This window comes from Pezoporus occidentalis, unplaced genomic scaffold, assembly GCF_034315485.1.
Source record: "Pezoporus occidentalis ecotype Australia unplaced genomic scaffold, CSIRO_AGI_Poc_V1 ctg30, whole genome shotgun sequence".
Classification (NCBI taxonomy): Eukaryota; Metazoa; Chordata; class Aves; order Psittaciformes; family Psittacidae; genus Pezoporus; species Pezoporus occidentalis.
Window position 1 is genome coordinate 946089 of NW_026914941.1, and position 15999 is coordinate 962087.

The 15999-nt window shown below is 49.2% G+C and overlaps 1 protein-coding gene across 6 annotated transcripts in view; it reads right to left on the reverse strand.

Moving 5' to 3' along the window:
* The window catches only part of ATP11C (ATPase phospholipid transporting 11C), a 120164-nt gene that overhangs the window by 75774 nt on the left and 28391 nt on the right, over window positions 1–15999 (reverse strand). For 5 of the 6 annotated variants that reach the window (XM_062627397.1, XM_062627392.1, XM_062627393.1 and 2 more), the window contains exons 9-23: window positions 15688–15752; window positions 15078–15159; window positions 14567–14717; window positions 13599–13796; window positions 12583–12744; window positions 12092–12249; window positions 11207–11278; window positions 10294–10367; window positions 9528–9631; window positions 8767–8948; window positions 7985–8248; window positions 4006–4180; window positions 3221–3323; window positions 1403–1548; window positions 990–1049 (exon numbers count right to left, since the gene is read on the reverse strand). In XM_062627397.1, the coding sequence (XP_062483381.1) occupies window positions 990–1049; window positions 1403–1548; window positions 3221–3323; window positions 4006–4180; window positions 7985–8248; window positions 8767–8948; window positions 9528–9631; window positions 10294–10367; window positions 11207–11278; window positions 12092–12249; window positions 12583–12744; window positions 13599–13796; window positions 14567–14717; window positions 15078–15159; window positions 15688–15752 (1996 nt within the window). The remainder of the gene's footprint in view (window positions 1–989; window positions 1050–1402; window positions 1549–3220; window positions 3324–4005; window positions 4181–7984; window positions 8249–8766; window positions 8949–9527; window positions 9632–10293; window positions 10368–11206; window positions 11279–12091; window positions 12250–12582; window positions 12745–13598; window positions 13797–14566; window positions 14718–15077; window positions 15160–15687; window positions 15753–15999) is intronic. The other variant, XM_062627398.1, reaches the window with a different exon arrangement.

The following is a 15999-nucleotide window of genomic DNA, read 5'->3' on the forward strand; positions in this document are numbered from 1 at the left end:
CCACTTTAGAAGTCTCCCCACAAAGAGATTCAAAGTTTCAAGCTATTGCCTCTGTATGCACCCTACAGATTCATCCCTTTGTCACAGCCACATGGGATGGTTCCATTTGATAGGGGTCATGCTCCATCCAATGCAAGCTGCATGGCCAGGACCCTGCTCCCATGGCCAGGAAGTTTTGTAACTGGCTGGTCTCATCTCCAGCTCATTCTGCAGAAAACCATGATTCAACAGCCCTTCTCACAGCTTTCCTGTGGCTGCTCTTGTGCTGCTGGTTCTATTAATACACTTGATGTCTCCTGTGACTCTCTAAAGGCTAGACTGGTTTAGAGGAACTACAGCTTCTTCTTTTAAAGAGGGGGGAAAAAAAGGCAAGTGCTTCTGCCAAGAGAAGCAGGGAATTATCTCCTATCATTTACCCTTCCTCACCATTGCTTCAGAGCCCAAACAGACACAAAAGCCCATTAAGCTGACACAAAGGCCAAAGCTCTCGTCTCCAAGCACGTGAACCCCGCTCTCCGCACTGAACTGTCCCTCTGACGCTCACTTGGACTAAGCAAGTGATGACACTTGGGATGTCTCTTTTTAAAGGCTGTCACAAAAGAATGAGCTGTTCTGCCTTTTAAGAGACACTTTCAATGCAGGGAAATGCAGCACAGGGGAACAAATCAGGGCTTCTTTGAAAACTGCTTCATTTAAGAGGAGCAGAAGCAGCAAAATCGGGTGGTGAGAAACCAGCTAAACCCCTCTCTCATTACTTATTCCTGGGTGGCGGATGGGAAAGGAAAGAAAGCAGATTTCTTTCTTTTCAGCTATGGGTCTCAAACATATTATGCTTCAGATAACAGCATTTAGCAATAAGGTCAGCTCCTACTGCCCTCTAAAGCAAGGTGAGGAAGGGAGAGGGTGCTATAAGCCAAGTCTCTGCTAGGACACCTCATTGCGCCACTTGCTTTGTATCCTGGCTCCACAGACACGTCACTGGAAGTTACCTGCTGTGAGAATCCACAGAAGAACTGGTATAAAAACTGCGGCAGGATGAAGCAGAGGTTCTGGGGAAACAAAGGACAAGCAGTGAGCAGGGAAGTGAGGACTCCTCAGCCTAAATCCAAATCATTGCTCCTATTACCAGCCATTGGTGCCCGACACGACGCTACCAGACAAACCAGGGCACTGTCTTCCACCAAGCACAAAACTAACCCAAGGAGCAGTTAGTATCTGCAGAAGAAAAACCATGCTCACATTTCCTTGTAAGCAGTAGTTCCAATTGACAGGCACATGGCAGAGCCGTGTCCTGATCCAGGGAAGGAAAACAGAGCTACAGATGACCCTGTTTACTATTTGTTTCTCTTACTGAAGCAATCCATAGCACAAGCAAAGGCATAAACTGCACACACATCCTTACCTTATAGAAGAAATACTGTACAAGGTGTGCAATTCTCACATAGTATAAATGCCCATGTGCTAGTAGCAATTTTCTTAAATGTTTAAACTTTGGCACAGCATAGTCACTGTTTCTGGAAGCCTGACGTCCTTCTTTGCCTTTTATACCTGGAGACAGAAGCATGGCAAGGGGTTAATTCCTAATGGACTGGAATCTGGATTGATGCTACAGTATAGGGTTAATCCCTAATGGAGTGGAATACGGACTGATGCTGTGGTATAGGGTTAATCCCTAAGGGATTGGAATCTGGATTGATGCTGTGGTATAGGGATAATCCTTATGGGACTGGAATCTGGACTGATGCTGTGGTATAGAGTTAATCCCTAACGTACTGGAATCTGGATTGATGCTGTGGTATAGGGTTAATCCCCAATGTACTGGAGTCTGGATTGATGCTGTGGTATAGGGTTAATCCCCAATGTACTGGAGTCTGGATTGATGCTGTGGTATAGGGTTAATCCCTAATGTACTGGAGTCTGGGCTGATGCTATGGTATAGGGTTAATCCCTAATGTACTGGAGTCTGGATTGATGCTGTGGTATAGGGTTAATCCCTAATGTACTGGAGTCTGGGCTGATGCTATGGTATAGGGTAATCCCTAAGGGACTGGAATCTGGATTGATGCTGTGGTATAGGGTTAATCCCCAACGTACTGGAATCTGGGCTGATGCTATGGTATAGGGTAATCCCTAAGGGACTAGAATCTGGATTGATGCTGTGGTATAGGTTTAATCCCTAGTGTTCTGGAATCTGGGGTGATGCTACGGTATAGGGTAATCCCTAAGGGACTGCAACCTGGGAAGATGCTATGGCAAAGGGTTAATCTGGACAAATGCTACCCACTAGGCTTGTTCACATCACTGTCTTGGGGCATGACATAACGCAGTATTTCCCTCTCAGTACCTCAGGAGAGTAACACACTGACATGCTGCAATCCTCAGCATGGTTTTGGCTCCACACCACTCAGACCTGCCTCTGGAGTTTCTCAAGCTATATTTAGGTTGAGCTGTCTTCAGCTCCTATGGAAGAGTGTGGGGCAGCATATCTCAGCAAACCCGATAACAGATGAGGAATTGGTTTCCCCAGGGCTTGCCCATATCTCTCCCAGCCTGGTTACTCCACAGCACACGCCTGGTTGTTTCAGATGTACCCGCAGAGCTGAGCTCAAGAAAGGCAGCTTTGTTCTCTCAAAAGCCACATCCAACCCAACTGCCCTGGGAGCTCATTCATTAGAGGGCACTGTGGCATTTCCAACAGCCCCAAATAAAGAGGCTGCTCTTTCCTTTCCATCAACCCTTCTTTACTACAAAGTCTCCAGTGGTTTAATGTCACACACACAGGGCATACAACAGAACTGAGCATCAGCCCCCAGGAAACACATGTGGGTGCACAGTGGAGTTACTGGCAGCTGTGACCAGCTACCCTAATACAGTCTGGTGTTTTCATTGCACTGCCTGTGCCACGACTGCTGGCAATCACCATCGATCTGCTGCTTGTGCCTTTATTCTCTGAGCAGCAACCAACCTTTACCACCTTCAAGGTGGCTGTAGCGTTTTTGAAGGCCATCTGTAGCTATGACTGATGAAGAGAGTGGTGCTATTAAAGGTGAGCAGTACATGATGATATGCAGCCAACCCTGGCTCCAAAGAAAACAGCAGCAGACTTCCTGCATTTTCCAGTAGGATCAGTGTAGCCATGTGCAACCAGAAACACTGACTGAGCCCCAGGCAACAGCAGACAGCTCTTAGGCATCAGATGGGTGTTATCAGGGGGTCTTACCTATTCCAACGTGTGCTTCCAGAATCATACTGACATCGTTTGCACCATCCCCTATGGAGAGCGTTATCGGGCTCCCTTTGGTGTTCTTCACCATCCGCACAATCTAAACCAACAAAGGACAGAGCAGAAACCAAACATTCAGTTAAAAAGCCTCCAGAGCCCCAAAACTGCCCCATTTGCAAGAGCCCCCCAGGACAAACAACTAGACAAAATAACACCAGGTGGGTTCACAGCAATAAACCTCCTTGTTACTTCCTTCTCTGTCACCAGCCAGAGCAAAAGCCAGGATCCAGCTGCACAGGGATGAAGGACTGCATTTAAAAACAACTGCCAGGCAGCAGCATCCCCCCCTTCACAGCAGCATCCACCCCTTCACTGCTGCCAGTCCCTGCTCTCCCAAAGATGGGAATTCTCATGCGTTTTGAGGGGCAGGAAACCCTCCCATGTGGAAGAGGGGCAGAAACACGCTGCTTAGCAGGCTTGGATCCCATCCACTGGAGTGAGGAAGTCATGGACTCCACTTGTGGAATTTGGAAAGGGAAAAAAAAAGAGGGGGATTTGCTTAATTCTACTTGGCTTGGGTTTGTGGCTTCCTGCAGGCATATTAAACAAAGGGTTTGAAAGACTGATGTGTTCCCATCACACTCCCAAGTTCAGGTGAGGCTTACACATAAGGCTGTAGAAGTCCTAGGTGATCAAGATCAGGTCAAGCCCCAGCTGATGGATTAAAGGTGCATCACATCACACAGTGATGTGCTTCAGCCCATTAAAAGCAGAGTGAATACCTGTGCTTTCTGCAAGGGAGCCATCCGGCAGCACAGGACTGCAGCACACTTCAAGCAGATCTGCAGAAAGATGTTCTTGTAATTACTAGAACCAGAGTCCTGAGAAGGGTTCAGTATCAGTGACAGCGTTGAGCCATCTATAATCAGGCCATACTCTTGGGTCAAGGTCCAGCTTCTGGAATGCAAGGAACATGTTTGAAACAAAATCAGATTTGAGGAAGTTAACTGCTTGCCTCATAGAACGGGTTGTGTTGGAAGGGACCTCAAAGCTCACCCAGCTGCAACCCCTGCCATGGGCAGGGACACCTTCCACTAGAGCAGCTTGCTCCAAGCCCCTGTGTCCAACCTGCCCTTGAACACTGCCAGGGATGGGGCAGCCACAGCTTCTCTGGGCACCCTGTGCCAGTACCTCAGCACCCTCGCAGGGAACAGCTTCTGCCTAAGAGCTCATCTCAGTCTCCCCTCTGGCAGGTTAAAGCCATTCCCCTTGCCCTGTCCCTACAGGCCCTTGTCCCAAGCCCCTCTCCAGCTTTCCTGCAGCCCCTTTAGGCACTGGAGCTGCTCTCAGGTCAGGCTCCATGGACTTCAGAACCTACAGCTGACACAACTGTTCCTGCAGCCACGTTCCTTCAACTCAAGGCTGCGGTGACGGCTTTCAAAAGGCTGAGAGAACATCACTGAGTGTCCTGGCTTGGGTCTAACGGTTCTGTCTCAAAGAAAAGCAGAGGAACCCATCCCCAAAAGGCACAGGAGTGCGGAGCACCACTTTATTTCACATGCAGGATCAGTGCAGGTGCTGTTTCACTTGTACTTCATCCTGCAGAGCAGCACGGAGCCCTGCTGAAAGCCGAGAGCATCACCCAGCACATGCACAGCCGCGACAGCAGCAGCGCTGCTGAAATCACAGCGGGGTTACTCCACACAAGAGCCTTGGGGCATTTCTGCACAGGGGGAAGGTGCCCAAGGGAGAACCTTCAGGTCTGGGCACTCTGATGCCCAACGCTGCAGCCTTCCCCATCCCGCCTTGGGGACCAGCTCCCCGCGGCAATGGGAGGCAGCACGGCCCCAGCAGCACAGGCCAAAGGCAAATACAGTTGGGGTCACTTCTCAGCTCTAAACAGCTCTCTCCAGGAGAAGACAACGCGGCTTTCGAGCAACTTCTGCTGCCTTCCCCTTCCTGTTGCCAGGAGATGGGCACCGTGCATGGAACCCTCATGGAACACTGATGTCACAGTGATGCTGGAGGACTTGAGGGGCCGCTGGGGCCACAGCCCTTCAGTCTGCTGAGCAGCAGGACCCAGTCTGGTTGCTTGGGGGACTTCTGGAGCCAAGGGCAGGAACCAAGTGGTTTTGGAGACGTCTTCAGGAGAAGCATCCTCAGCTTCGGCCATGCCTCGAAGAGGTGACACGGGAGCACCTTGGGCTGCTGCCCCCACACCTCCCTCAAAAGAAAACTCCCTTCAGGGTTTGCCTGATGAACCCTGGGCCCTGACCATGCGATTTTGTGTTTCAGAGACCTCTGCACCCAAATCCTTCCCATTCTTCCTATGGAAGGTCATCAACTGCTTCCAGTTCCACTCCATCTGGTGGGGGGACAACGGGAGCTGCGTGGTTATCGCAGATAAGCTCTTTGAAACTGAAGTTCTTGGGAACAGGGGAGCACGTCGGGGCCTTCAGGCTGAGAGCATGAATGAGTTCCTCGATCGGCTCCACCTCCATGGCTTCCGCAGGATGCCAGAGGACATGGTGATATCTGTGCCCATCAGGGAGCTGCGGGCAGTAGCAGCAGCAGGGCCTGCTCTGGGACAGGTATGTTGGTTCCTCCGCACACAAAAGAACCCTCAATCATCCTGTGGCAGCTGCTCAATGCTGACAAGATACACAGCAGCACCACCATTATTCCCAACAGGCCCATGCCACACTCAGGTGCTCTAAAACGAGACCTCTTTGGGTTTCTCCATTGCATTTTAGGCTTTTGAAGACCCTACACTCCTCTGCTCCCAGCAGCTGGAAACACAAGGGTGGTTCTGACTGACCAAAACTCTACCCTCACATTGCATTCAGCCAGAACAGCTGAGCTTTAAAATGCCCCAGAAAGTCCTTTTGAACACCCGCGGGTGCCTTTTCCGATGCAGATGCCCAGTTACCGGATCTCTGTCTCTCTCCTCCTTGCACCGATGCCAACTGACTCCTCCCCTTTGCATTTTGTAGCTGCTCTTCTTCTACCACCCCTACTTCCAGCGGGATCACCCCAAGCTGCACAAGATCCAGAGGATGGCAGAAAGAGCCATGGAGCAAGTGAGAGCGGCCACTGCAGCCCCGCCGGGCACCAGCGTCAAGGGCACCAGGGAGACGCCACGTCAACGGCGCAAGAGGAGACGCCAGCGTGGTGCTGGGCCTGGTGCAGGAGCTGCAGAGGAGCAGCACAACACCCAGCCCTCTGCAGCCACCCGCTCCACCCGCACCAGGCTCAGGGCTGCTGCACCCACCCCAACAGACACCAGTGGCCCCTCTGCCCCAAAACGTAGGCGTAGGTAGGTAGGAACAGCAATAGAGTAGAGATAGGGTATAGGTTAGTGTAGGAGTAAGTTACTGTTGTTGGGGTTTCAATAGGTTATAGGTTAGGATAAGAGTAAGTTACAGTTGTTTTTAGGGTTTCAATAGGTTATAGGTTAGTATAGAAGTAAGTTACTGTTGTTGGGGTTTCAATACGTTATAGGTTAGGATAGGGGTAAGCAGCTCTGTTGTTTGTTCTTCTCTAGAATTAACTTCTCTTAGAATCATAGAATTATAGGATAGTTTAGTTCAGTTTAGTTTAGTTGCAGGATAGTTAGGGTTGGAAAGGATTTTAGGAGCTTCTAGCTCCAAGGTCCCTGCCATGGGCAATGACACTGCACACCAGACCATGGCTCCCAAGGCTCTGTCTCACCAGGACTTGAACTGCCAGGGATGCAGCATTTACCACTTCCCTGGGCACCCTGCGCCAGCGCCTCAGCACCCTCACAGGGAAGATTCTGCCTCATTCCTCAACTGAACTTCTCATGCTCCAGTGCAAACCCATCACTCCTTGTCCTATCGCTGCAGTCCGTCATGAAGGATCCCTCTCTGGCACCCTCGGAGGCCCCTTCACACACTGGAAGCTGCTCTGAATAAACATTTCTGATCTAAATGGCATCATTTCTCATCAAACTGAAAGCAAAGTGTTTCTTTGACAAAAAAATCCCCATGGGCACTTTGCAGATTAAAGCCATTTAGGTGGTTGACATCAATCAGATCTGGATATATTCTGACTTGGTCTTCTACGTTCTCAAACAAAGGCTATTCAAAATCATAGAATCATAGAATCCCAGACTGGCTTGGGAGGGAAGGGACCTCAAAGCTCCTCCAGCTCCAACCCCTGCCATGGGCAGGGACACCTTCCACTAGAGCAGCTTGCTCCAAGCCCCTGTGTCCAACCTGCCCTTGAACACTGCCAGGGATGGGGCAGCCACAGCTTCTCTGGGCACCCTGTGCCAGCGCCTCAGCACCCTCACAGGGAAGAGCTTCTGCCTAAGAGCTCATCTCAGTCTCCCCTCGGGCAGGTTAAAGCCATTCCCCTTGGCCTGTCCCTACATCCCTTGTCCCAAGCCCCTCTCCAGCTTTCCTGCAGCCCCTTTAGGCACTGGAGCTGCTCTCAGGTCTCCCCTTCAGGAGCCTTCTCTTCTCCAGGCTGGACCAGCCCAGCTCTCTCAGCCTGGCTCCAGAGCAGAGCTGCTCCAAAATCACTTCTGTATTAATCTTCACCCCATCCCATTAAGCAATCTTAAAAAGCTTGGATTTAACATGCACCCTTTACTAACACAACTGTGTAACCGAGTTCAAAACCAACTACTACCAGAGATGACGAGCAGAGTGAAGGAGCCAGTCCCCAGGGCCAGTCTCTATAGGCTTTGCACCTACACCCAAAACACGCATGGGCCGCATCCTCTTGCTCACTCACCTCTTCAGTCCCCCCCGGCTTTTGGGAACATCCTGAATCAGCTTTTTGTGGTACTCCATCAGCAGCTCATGGAGCCGATCCTCCTTCCTCTCGCTGTCGCCCACCGTCCTCGCCGTCAGCTCCAGCAGCTCGGTGCTGGTCTGGAAGAGCCTGCAGGCGTAGCACGTGGACTTGGCAGTTTCCATCTTGTCTCCTGTCAGCACCCAGACCTTCATGCCAGCTGCGTGCAGAGCTTCGATCGTCTCTGCCAACTGCTCCTGCAGCCTGCGAGAAGGAGCAAAGCATCACTTCATGGGCTGGGCCTTGCTGAATCCACAGAGCCCTTATTCTGCAGGTAGGAAACACCAGCTCAAGACAAGCCGGTTGATTATCCCCTGTGCTGGAGAGACCACTGCCATAGGAATAAGGATTAGAAGTCAGCAATCCCAAGCTGTTATTTGCAGCCAAAAGACGCAATCGCTGCTTTACACTGCGAGACCTCAAGTCAAGAGTAAGAGTTTCATTTACGCATGCAGTTACTACATCTGCAAGCGAAACGGGATCTGTTTTGATGTGCAAATTAACGCTGCGTGCTTAATTCACCCTCTAGAAGCTCAAGTACTTCCGTAGTTTCATTAATAAATCCTAATTCTTACTACACCAGCCAATTTTAGCAACTAGGGCACTGTGTAATGGTTGTGCCACGGAGTAATTAATTGTCCTGGACACTCCCAGCATCCGCCTGGATGCTCAGCTCCACCACAGCGATACCACAGTGCTGGTGGTGATGGCCACCTCTTTACCTGTCTTCTACAGCTGTAGCCCCAATCAAGTGCATGTCTGCTTCTGTGTCTTCAAAAACCTTTGCCATCTTTTCCTCCCTGTCCTGCAGAGCCATCTTTGCTTCATTCAGTTGTTTGTCTATTTTGTCATACTCCTTTTGAGTGAGTTCTTTGAAGGCCACGCACAGCGTTCTGTAGCCATCCTGGTAGGGGAAAGAGGGAAAATGAAGTGGACAAGTGCTCTAAAAGCAGGTTTTCTCCACTCCTCACGTGAGGGTTAGTGCTTTTCTCCACCATCAGTGCTTCCCGGCAGTGCTGACCCTGACAGCAATGACCATTTCTTGGCTTAAAAGACCAATTTCTCTGTGTTTATACAGTAACTTCTCCCTATCAGAGTAACCTTGCTTCTGATTATTATGTGCATCTAATATGGCAGAGAGAAGGACTAGTGCTGAGAGCGTGCATCCAGCAGGGAGAGCAGGGACTACGACTGGGACCAGGCACTTCTCTCCCCACAGTAAACAGCCTGCTCTTGTTATGTCTATTTTTAACAGGCATGGGAGATGCTTGGACACAACCGTGATGGAGACCATATAAGTAAACCAAAGCTCAACTAAAGGTGGAAGCCAACGAAACAGAAAAGGAAAAAAGCCTGGCTTCAAACCAATGTGAAGTGACACTTGGATTTTCAACACTTCCCTCCAAAGCAAGGCCACATCCCTATGTTTGGAATAAGGCTTTCCTGACCCCAGGAGCCAGCCAAATTCCATCCACGAGCTCACCATAGCATTGCGGTCCACGTGGACTTTTGTTTGTTGGATTTCTTCTTGCTGCACCCTTGGAAAAATAGAGGAGTCTGCTCCTTTACAGAAGAGAAGCAACTTCCCTAAAAGCAAATTATAAATAGTTTATAGCCATCACATGCTGTAGAGAGACTTCACAGCTTCAATAGCTCCAGCAAGTGATGCAGAGGGAGAAAATCTGGCAGGACTAAAGGCAGAACTGCTGGAAGCCCAGAGGCCTTACACTAACCTGTGCAAAGCCTTTGTGCCCTCAGGCTGGACACGGGGTGTCCCTTCTGCCTCTGAGCAAGCTTTCTTCAACAGGTTGCACACAGCAGTTTAGTTTTTCCTATTTCGAAACTCTGGCAACCTTTCTAGGGAGGATAAACCCAGCATCCCATAACCTTTTGGGCCTGACACTTGAGATGGATGGTGACCTCTGAGTTTCTGTCTCCTATCCCCATGAAATCCCATCCTACTTAGGGGATGGGTCTCACTTCTCCCCCCATGTATTTGTACTTTCAGGCTGGAACAAGTCCAGCAGCAGCTTTCCATAGGTCATTTCCCACCCCCCCCCCAACTGCTGCTGGTCCCCAGTGGCTGCTATGGAGAAAATCAACTCTATCCCAGCCAGCCCCACACTACAGAACTTAGAGCAGCTTAGAAAACCTCACAGCTTTGCCTCTGGGTTACAGCAGTAAAGGATGTGTTCTATATTTGTACATATGCACACATGTATGAGTCCAGAAATGCATTTTAACTGTACCTGTGGTGGTTCTCACAATGACGCTCATACGGCGACGGACAGGATCGAAGTTCAACACATGGAGAAGTTGGTACCTTCAGAAGAGAATCAAGCAGCTTAGACTCAGTAGAAGAAAACCAGCTATTTAAGACATAAAATCACTGAGTTTTGCTACAGGAATCAATACACCCTACACTGGGCAACGTGCTTTTTACAGCTACTGCACAAGAATGTGGAGTAAAACCCCCCTCCGGTGCTGCTCTGAACATGGGGCTGAGGGTGCTGGTGCCCAGCAGTGCACTGAGCTCAGGCTGCAGCCCCGTGTACTGCAGGGCAGAGACACTGCCTCCAACATTCAAATAAGGAGTTCCACCATAAGGGCAGCAAGAAGTGAAACTTGCTTGGGAAGGCAAGGTCTCAGGAAGTGCCTGGATTAGGTCAGGGATCCTCGGATGTCCCCCAAGCTGTGAGCACAGGGGGAAATCTCATTATTATCAGCACAGAAAGGGAAAAGAGTGACAGGGATAGCAGCCATATCACACAGTTCACAGTTACAGCACCCTGCTGTGAGGCCCCATAAGGTCAGCAACCACCCCATGTATCCCAGCAGCCACTTGCACAGCGGGGTATGGATGACGGATACACACAAGAGACTGTGGGCACTAAAAGGACCTGAATTTAGACACCATTAAAGCCACCAGCAGCTTTTTGCAAGCGAAGCCTTTCATCCTGCACCCTGCTGGGCTGCACTCTGTGAAAGGGATGTGAGTTTGGGGGAAGGTCAGCACTGTCCAACACCCCTCACAAAGGAACAGCTCTGCCCTTGCCAGGTTGGCCACGTGGACCACTCTCAATGTAGGCTGGGTGGGAGGCAGTGCAGCACAAGCAGCCCTGCTCCTCATCAGCATCATCATCCCCCCCCCCCAGCACTTACATTTCAGTTTCGTTCTTTTGGTTTCGGATTTTCATGAAATCATTTTCGAGTCCTAGAAAAGTGAAACCATACCTGTCAATAAACAAAAGGACAGAACATTGAAAACACCCGTTGGCACAGGTCAGACATTCACAACGTTCTCGTTTCACCTCCTGCACGGCAGAGGAGGACGATGAAGTTAGGGAGCCTGAGCTAAAAAGCCTGACTGGATCATAGAATCATAGAATAGTTAGGATTGGAAAGGACCTTAAGGTCATCCAGTTCCAACCCCCCTGCCATGGGCAGGAACACCTCACACTAAACCATATCACCCAAGGCCTCATCCAACCTGGTCTTGAACACTGCCAGGGATGGAGCATTCACAACCTCCCTGGGCAACCCATTCCAGTGCCTCACCACCCTAACACGAAAGAACACCTTCCACTAGAGCAGGTTGATCAAAACCCCATCCAACCTGGCCTTGAGCATCTTTGGCAGGATCCCAGTGTGGGTTTGGTAACAACAACCCAGCCCGTTATTTTGCCACTGCACACCAAGGATGCAAGCTGGCTGCAGTATGCACACAGTTACTGTTCTCTGTTTCTTGTGGGTTAAAACACATGGCTATGGGGGGCTCCAGCAAAGGAGCCTCTGCCCCAGCCAGGCTCTGCAGCACCAAGAAGCTGCTCAGGGAAGACCCTTTGCAAAGCATCCCTGTTACAGGGAACTCATCTAAACCCACAGGCTCACAGTGCTTCACAGAGCTGAGGGTGAGGGCCAGTGGTGGTATCACAATGTGCTTCCCATGGAGAGCTGTGGTCTTGACTGGGGAAAGGGGTCTATTTCCTTCATATAACCCTCACCAGAGAGAGGGAATGAAACACCCCAACACCTTCACATCCTTACTTTTCCGCGCCTTTCACCAAAGCGATCTCATCTGGGGAAGAGGAGATGTAGGTGTATTTGCGTTCTGGCTGCCCCATCAGCCCATCCACTTGGTCTGCTTCCTTGATCTGGACAGTGTGGCACAGGCAGAGGGCTCGCAGGAACAGCTCCTCACGGCTCTAGGCAGGAGGAAAGGAGGGCTTGTTACCAGCTTAACACCACAGAATCATAGAATAGTTAGGGTTGGAAAAGACCTTAAGATCATCCAGTTCCAACCCCCTGCCATGGGCAGGGACACCTCACACTAAACCACGCCACCCAAGGCTCTCTCCAAGCTGGCCTTGAACACCACCAGGGATGGATGCACCGAGCCCACCTCACAGCCCTTGGTGGTGTTTTTGGTGTGTGCACGCTTTAAAACCACATCACCAGCACCCACTCTTTTGGCTGTATTTACCCAGCCAGGAGGTGATCACAAGCCCCTAACAGCCATCAACACGCACATTCCCTACCTTTTCTGCTTTGCCATAGTACTTCAGGGGTCCATCGGTCTGAGAGAAGCCATCCACCTCCGAAATGCAGTCCTTGTACTTGTGCCCATCGATGCAGCACTCAATGAACTCCATGCTGTTCTCTGTCAAGGTCCCGGTTTTGTCCGTGAAGACATATTCCACCTAGAAGCAAGCAAGCAGGCTGCCCCACTGCACCCCAGACCCATGCACCAGAGGAACCCCCCAAAACAGCAAGCCTGGGGCATTTTAGTGCTCCTCTGACAATGGTGGGGAGTACTTTGCTGCTATCCTAACCTGGCCCCTCCAAAACACACCCAATAGGAGTTACACCACTGTGTATTCTACTACTTCACTCCTCAGAGCAGCTTCTTTTTGCTCTCCAGCCCATTGCACGGGTGCCTGAAGACTGAAATTCATTTCCATGCTCATCTCTTTCCCCTCATCCTCTTTATTGGGCCCTTTGCTATAGGTCCTAGTGCTTCTATAGCTGTTGCTGCAGGTCCACTGCCTCCTTTGGGGGCTTTTCATCTTGGTGCTACATTTAAATCAGGTAATTGCTACTCCAAATACTTGTTTATGGGGTTTAAAGCCAAATAAGAAGCTGGAGGCACTACACAGACCCTCCACTCAGCCTCTCCTCACACAGATAAGGAAAGGGAAGCCTGAGCTGTCCCATGCACATCTCTCCGGGCATGCGGTTTTCATCAGTCCTTGAAGAGACATCAGGGTTTTCATCTTCAAATGGAGGCAGTGAAAGCAAAACCATCCCGACAGGCAAAGCCCTGCGCCCGATATTCCCCAATATGGAAACAATTGGCATGACCCAATTCCTGCTCTTTCATGCACTATTTATAACCTTATCCATTTCACGGAGCGAGTGGAATCACATTAAATGGAAAGTGCCACCAAACCGGCTGAAGCTCTGCCCTGAGGGGACCACAAAGGGCTGCTACAACAAAGGTTCTATCAGGGAGGATGTTTTCACCCAAGCAGATGCAAACGGAGAATGTTCTGACCTGCCCAAGCTCTTCGTTCAGGTCCGAGGTGTTCACCAAGGCCCCCTCTTGTATTTCCTCATCATACATCTCCTTGTCCCAGGAGATGAAGAAGGAGCCCAAGAACTTCTGCATCTCCACCGTAACGTACATGGAGACTGGGATAATGAAATTGAAGAGGACCATGAATGACAAGAAGTCTGTGAACATCCGCAGGACCTGCGATGGAAAAGAAGGAGAAGACGATGCAGTCGGTGCCCATTCAGGGGTGATTTGCATCAACACTTCTGGGGGTTTACAGAGCTTTTCTCTAATGTTAAACGAAAAAAGAAAACCTGAAAATACAGCTAAGATACAAAGCCAAATTCCAATCTCCTTTGATGCAGAAATCTCACTGTCTTCTGCAGATCTACAAGGGTAGAACACAAGAGCGCATCTCACTACTTAACAGTGATCAAACAATGTTTTATTCAAGTATACTCCTCTATTCCTCTCCAAAATACACTAGAGTACAGGCTCATTCTGATATCAAGCAATAGGAACAAGGAGCAAGCTACGGAAAGGTACAACTGATGCAGTGACATCCCTGTAAATCCTACTCAATAATCTATCAAATCACCAATCTCTATCCAGTTCCACTCACTCTTTCAGGCTTGACTGCCTGTGTCTCAGCAAGTTGAGGAAGCTGGTTGACGTGACCCCAATTCACGTTTGCCTACTCAAAGCTCAAAGATAGCTCGAGTTCAGATAAGGATCCAGGTTAAATTGGCTGCTGTGTTTCTATGATAGAGAGTATTTATGCTTTGCCTTGCTCCATGCAAGCATTGCACTGCACAAACACGAGAGAGGCAAGAAAGAAACACAAAGAGCAGGAGAGACAGAAGGAAACGACAGCCACAGGGCTCACTGGGCTCGCAATAGACTCTATCACACTAAATAAACCCATCCAAATAAAGCCAGAGGAGGGGCTGAAACACAAATCCCCTTACCTTGAACGTCTCCCTCTCTTTTTTGGTCTTTTCGTTGTACCAAGGCTCATCATTAAAGGGATTACTCTGCCACACATACTTCAGAGTGGTGCACACAGTGGCCTTGCTCAATAGGATGCACAAATACACTATCAAGAAAGCGTTGATAGATCTGAAAAACAGGTTTAGTCCTTCAGTTCTTGCAGCTATTTTTATAGAGAAAACCACGCAAAGCAGCAGGAACAAGACTTCCTTTTAAGAAGGGAATTACAGAACAAGCGCTTTTGATATTCAGGGTCAGTTCATGTATATTAGCATCTCTTAACTTTGTTTCCCTTAAATAACACAGCTATTAAGCGATGCAGCTTCTTGAAAGATAACACTTAATCAAATACACAGATTTTCTATGCAATCAGAGAGCACCTGAAACAAAAGGCAGCAGATTAGGGGATTACTTCTCTACAAGTCATCCATTAAAACCCAAACCAAACCCAAACTCTTTACCCATCTTTTGCAGATGAGAAATACTCACTTTTCTACAGCAGATCGTTTCTGAGACTTCCCTTGGTAGTTCAAAGCCATTTTCGTTTCCATTCCAGTATAGACTGCAACTCCTACAGGGTATTAAAGCAGGGCTCATAAGGGACTTGCAGCCTCAGACGGATCCAGCTTGCACTTACACGTATGGGGCACCAGCATTTACATGAAACTCAAGTCTTAGAAAGGGGCACTGCACAAGAACCACTCAGCTACAGAAACCTCCAAGGCTGCTAAGTAATGTAACTGCATATATCCCAGAGCATTGAGCAGGAGCCTATGGATCACATACAGTCAGAAAAGCCTTCAGTCTTCCCTAGCAGCAGCATCCTCAATCACAAGTGTCTGGGACTGTGATCCCAGCACGTTCTCAGCAAAGGATCTGGGATCAATTCCCTGCTTTTCCCATCTCAGGCAACAAGAAAAGCTTGTTCAGCTTGGCAGTACTGCAGGTATCACCAGCACCTCCCAATTTCCCCCTTCACCTTTGCAATCAGCTCGCATACCAAATGTAACTGCATTCCCTCTCCAGATTTAGTGATGGACACCTACATTTGCCATTATTTATCCAAACTATGTAAATAGGTATAATAATAACTGTTCACCATAAATCTTCTTGGTATTTTTGAGGGTAGCACCTTTCAGCAACAGGTTTTCAGGACCCAAAGACCTAAACGTAGAAGAAGTTATAGCGTTACATCACTCATAGGACATTCAAACTGCTTTAGAATTTAGACCCAGAGATAGACCATAAAGCTAAACAGATGTTCTTTAGACCCGATTACTGGATTTGTGTGTTAATTTGGGCATTGCTTGAGTTTCTTTCTCTCTTTATATACTTATATTTCCATTTTATCTCACACAGACTATTCTTGGTGCTCAAAGTTCCAGATTGAATGGGGGATTATCAATAAGGC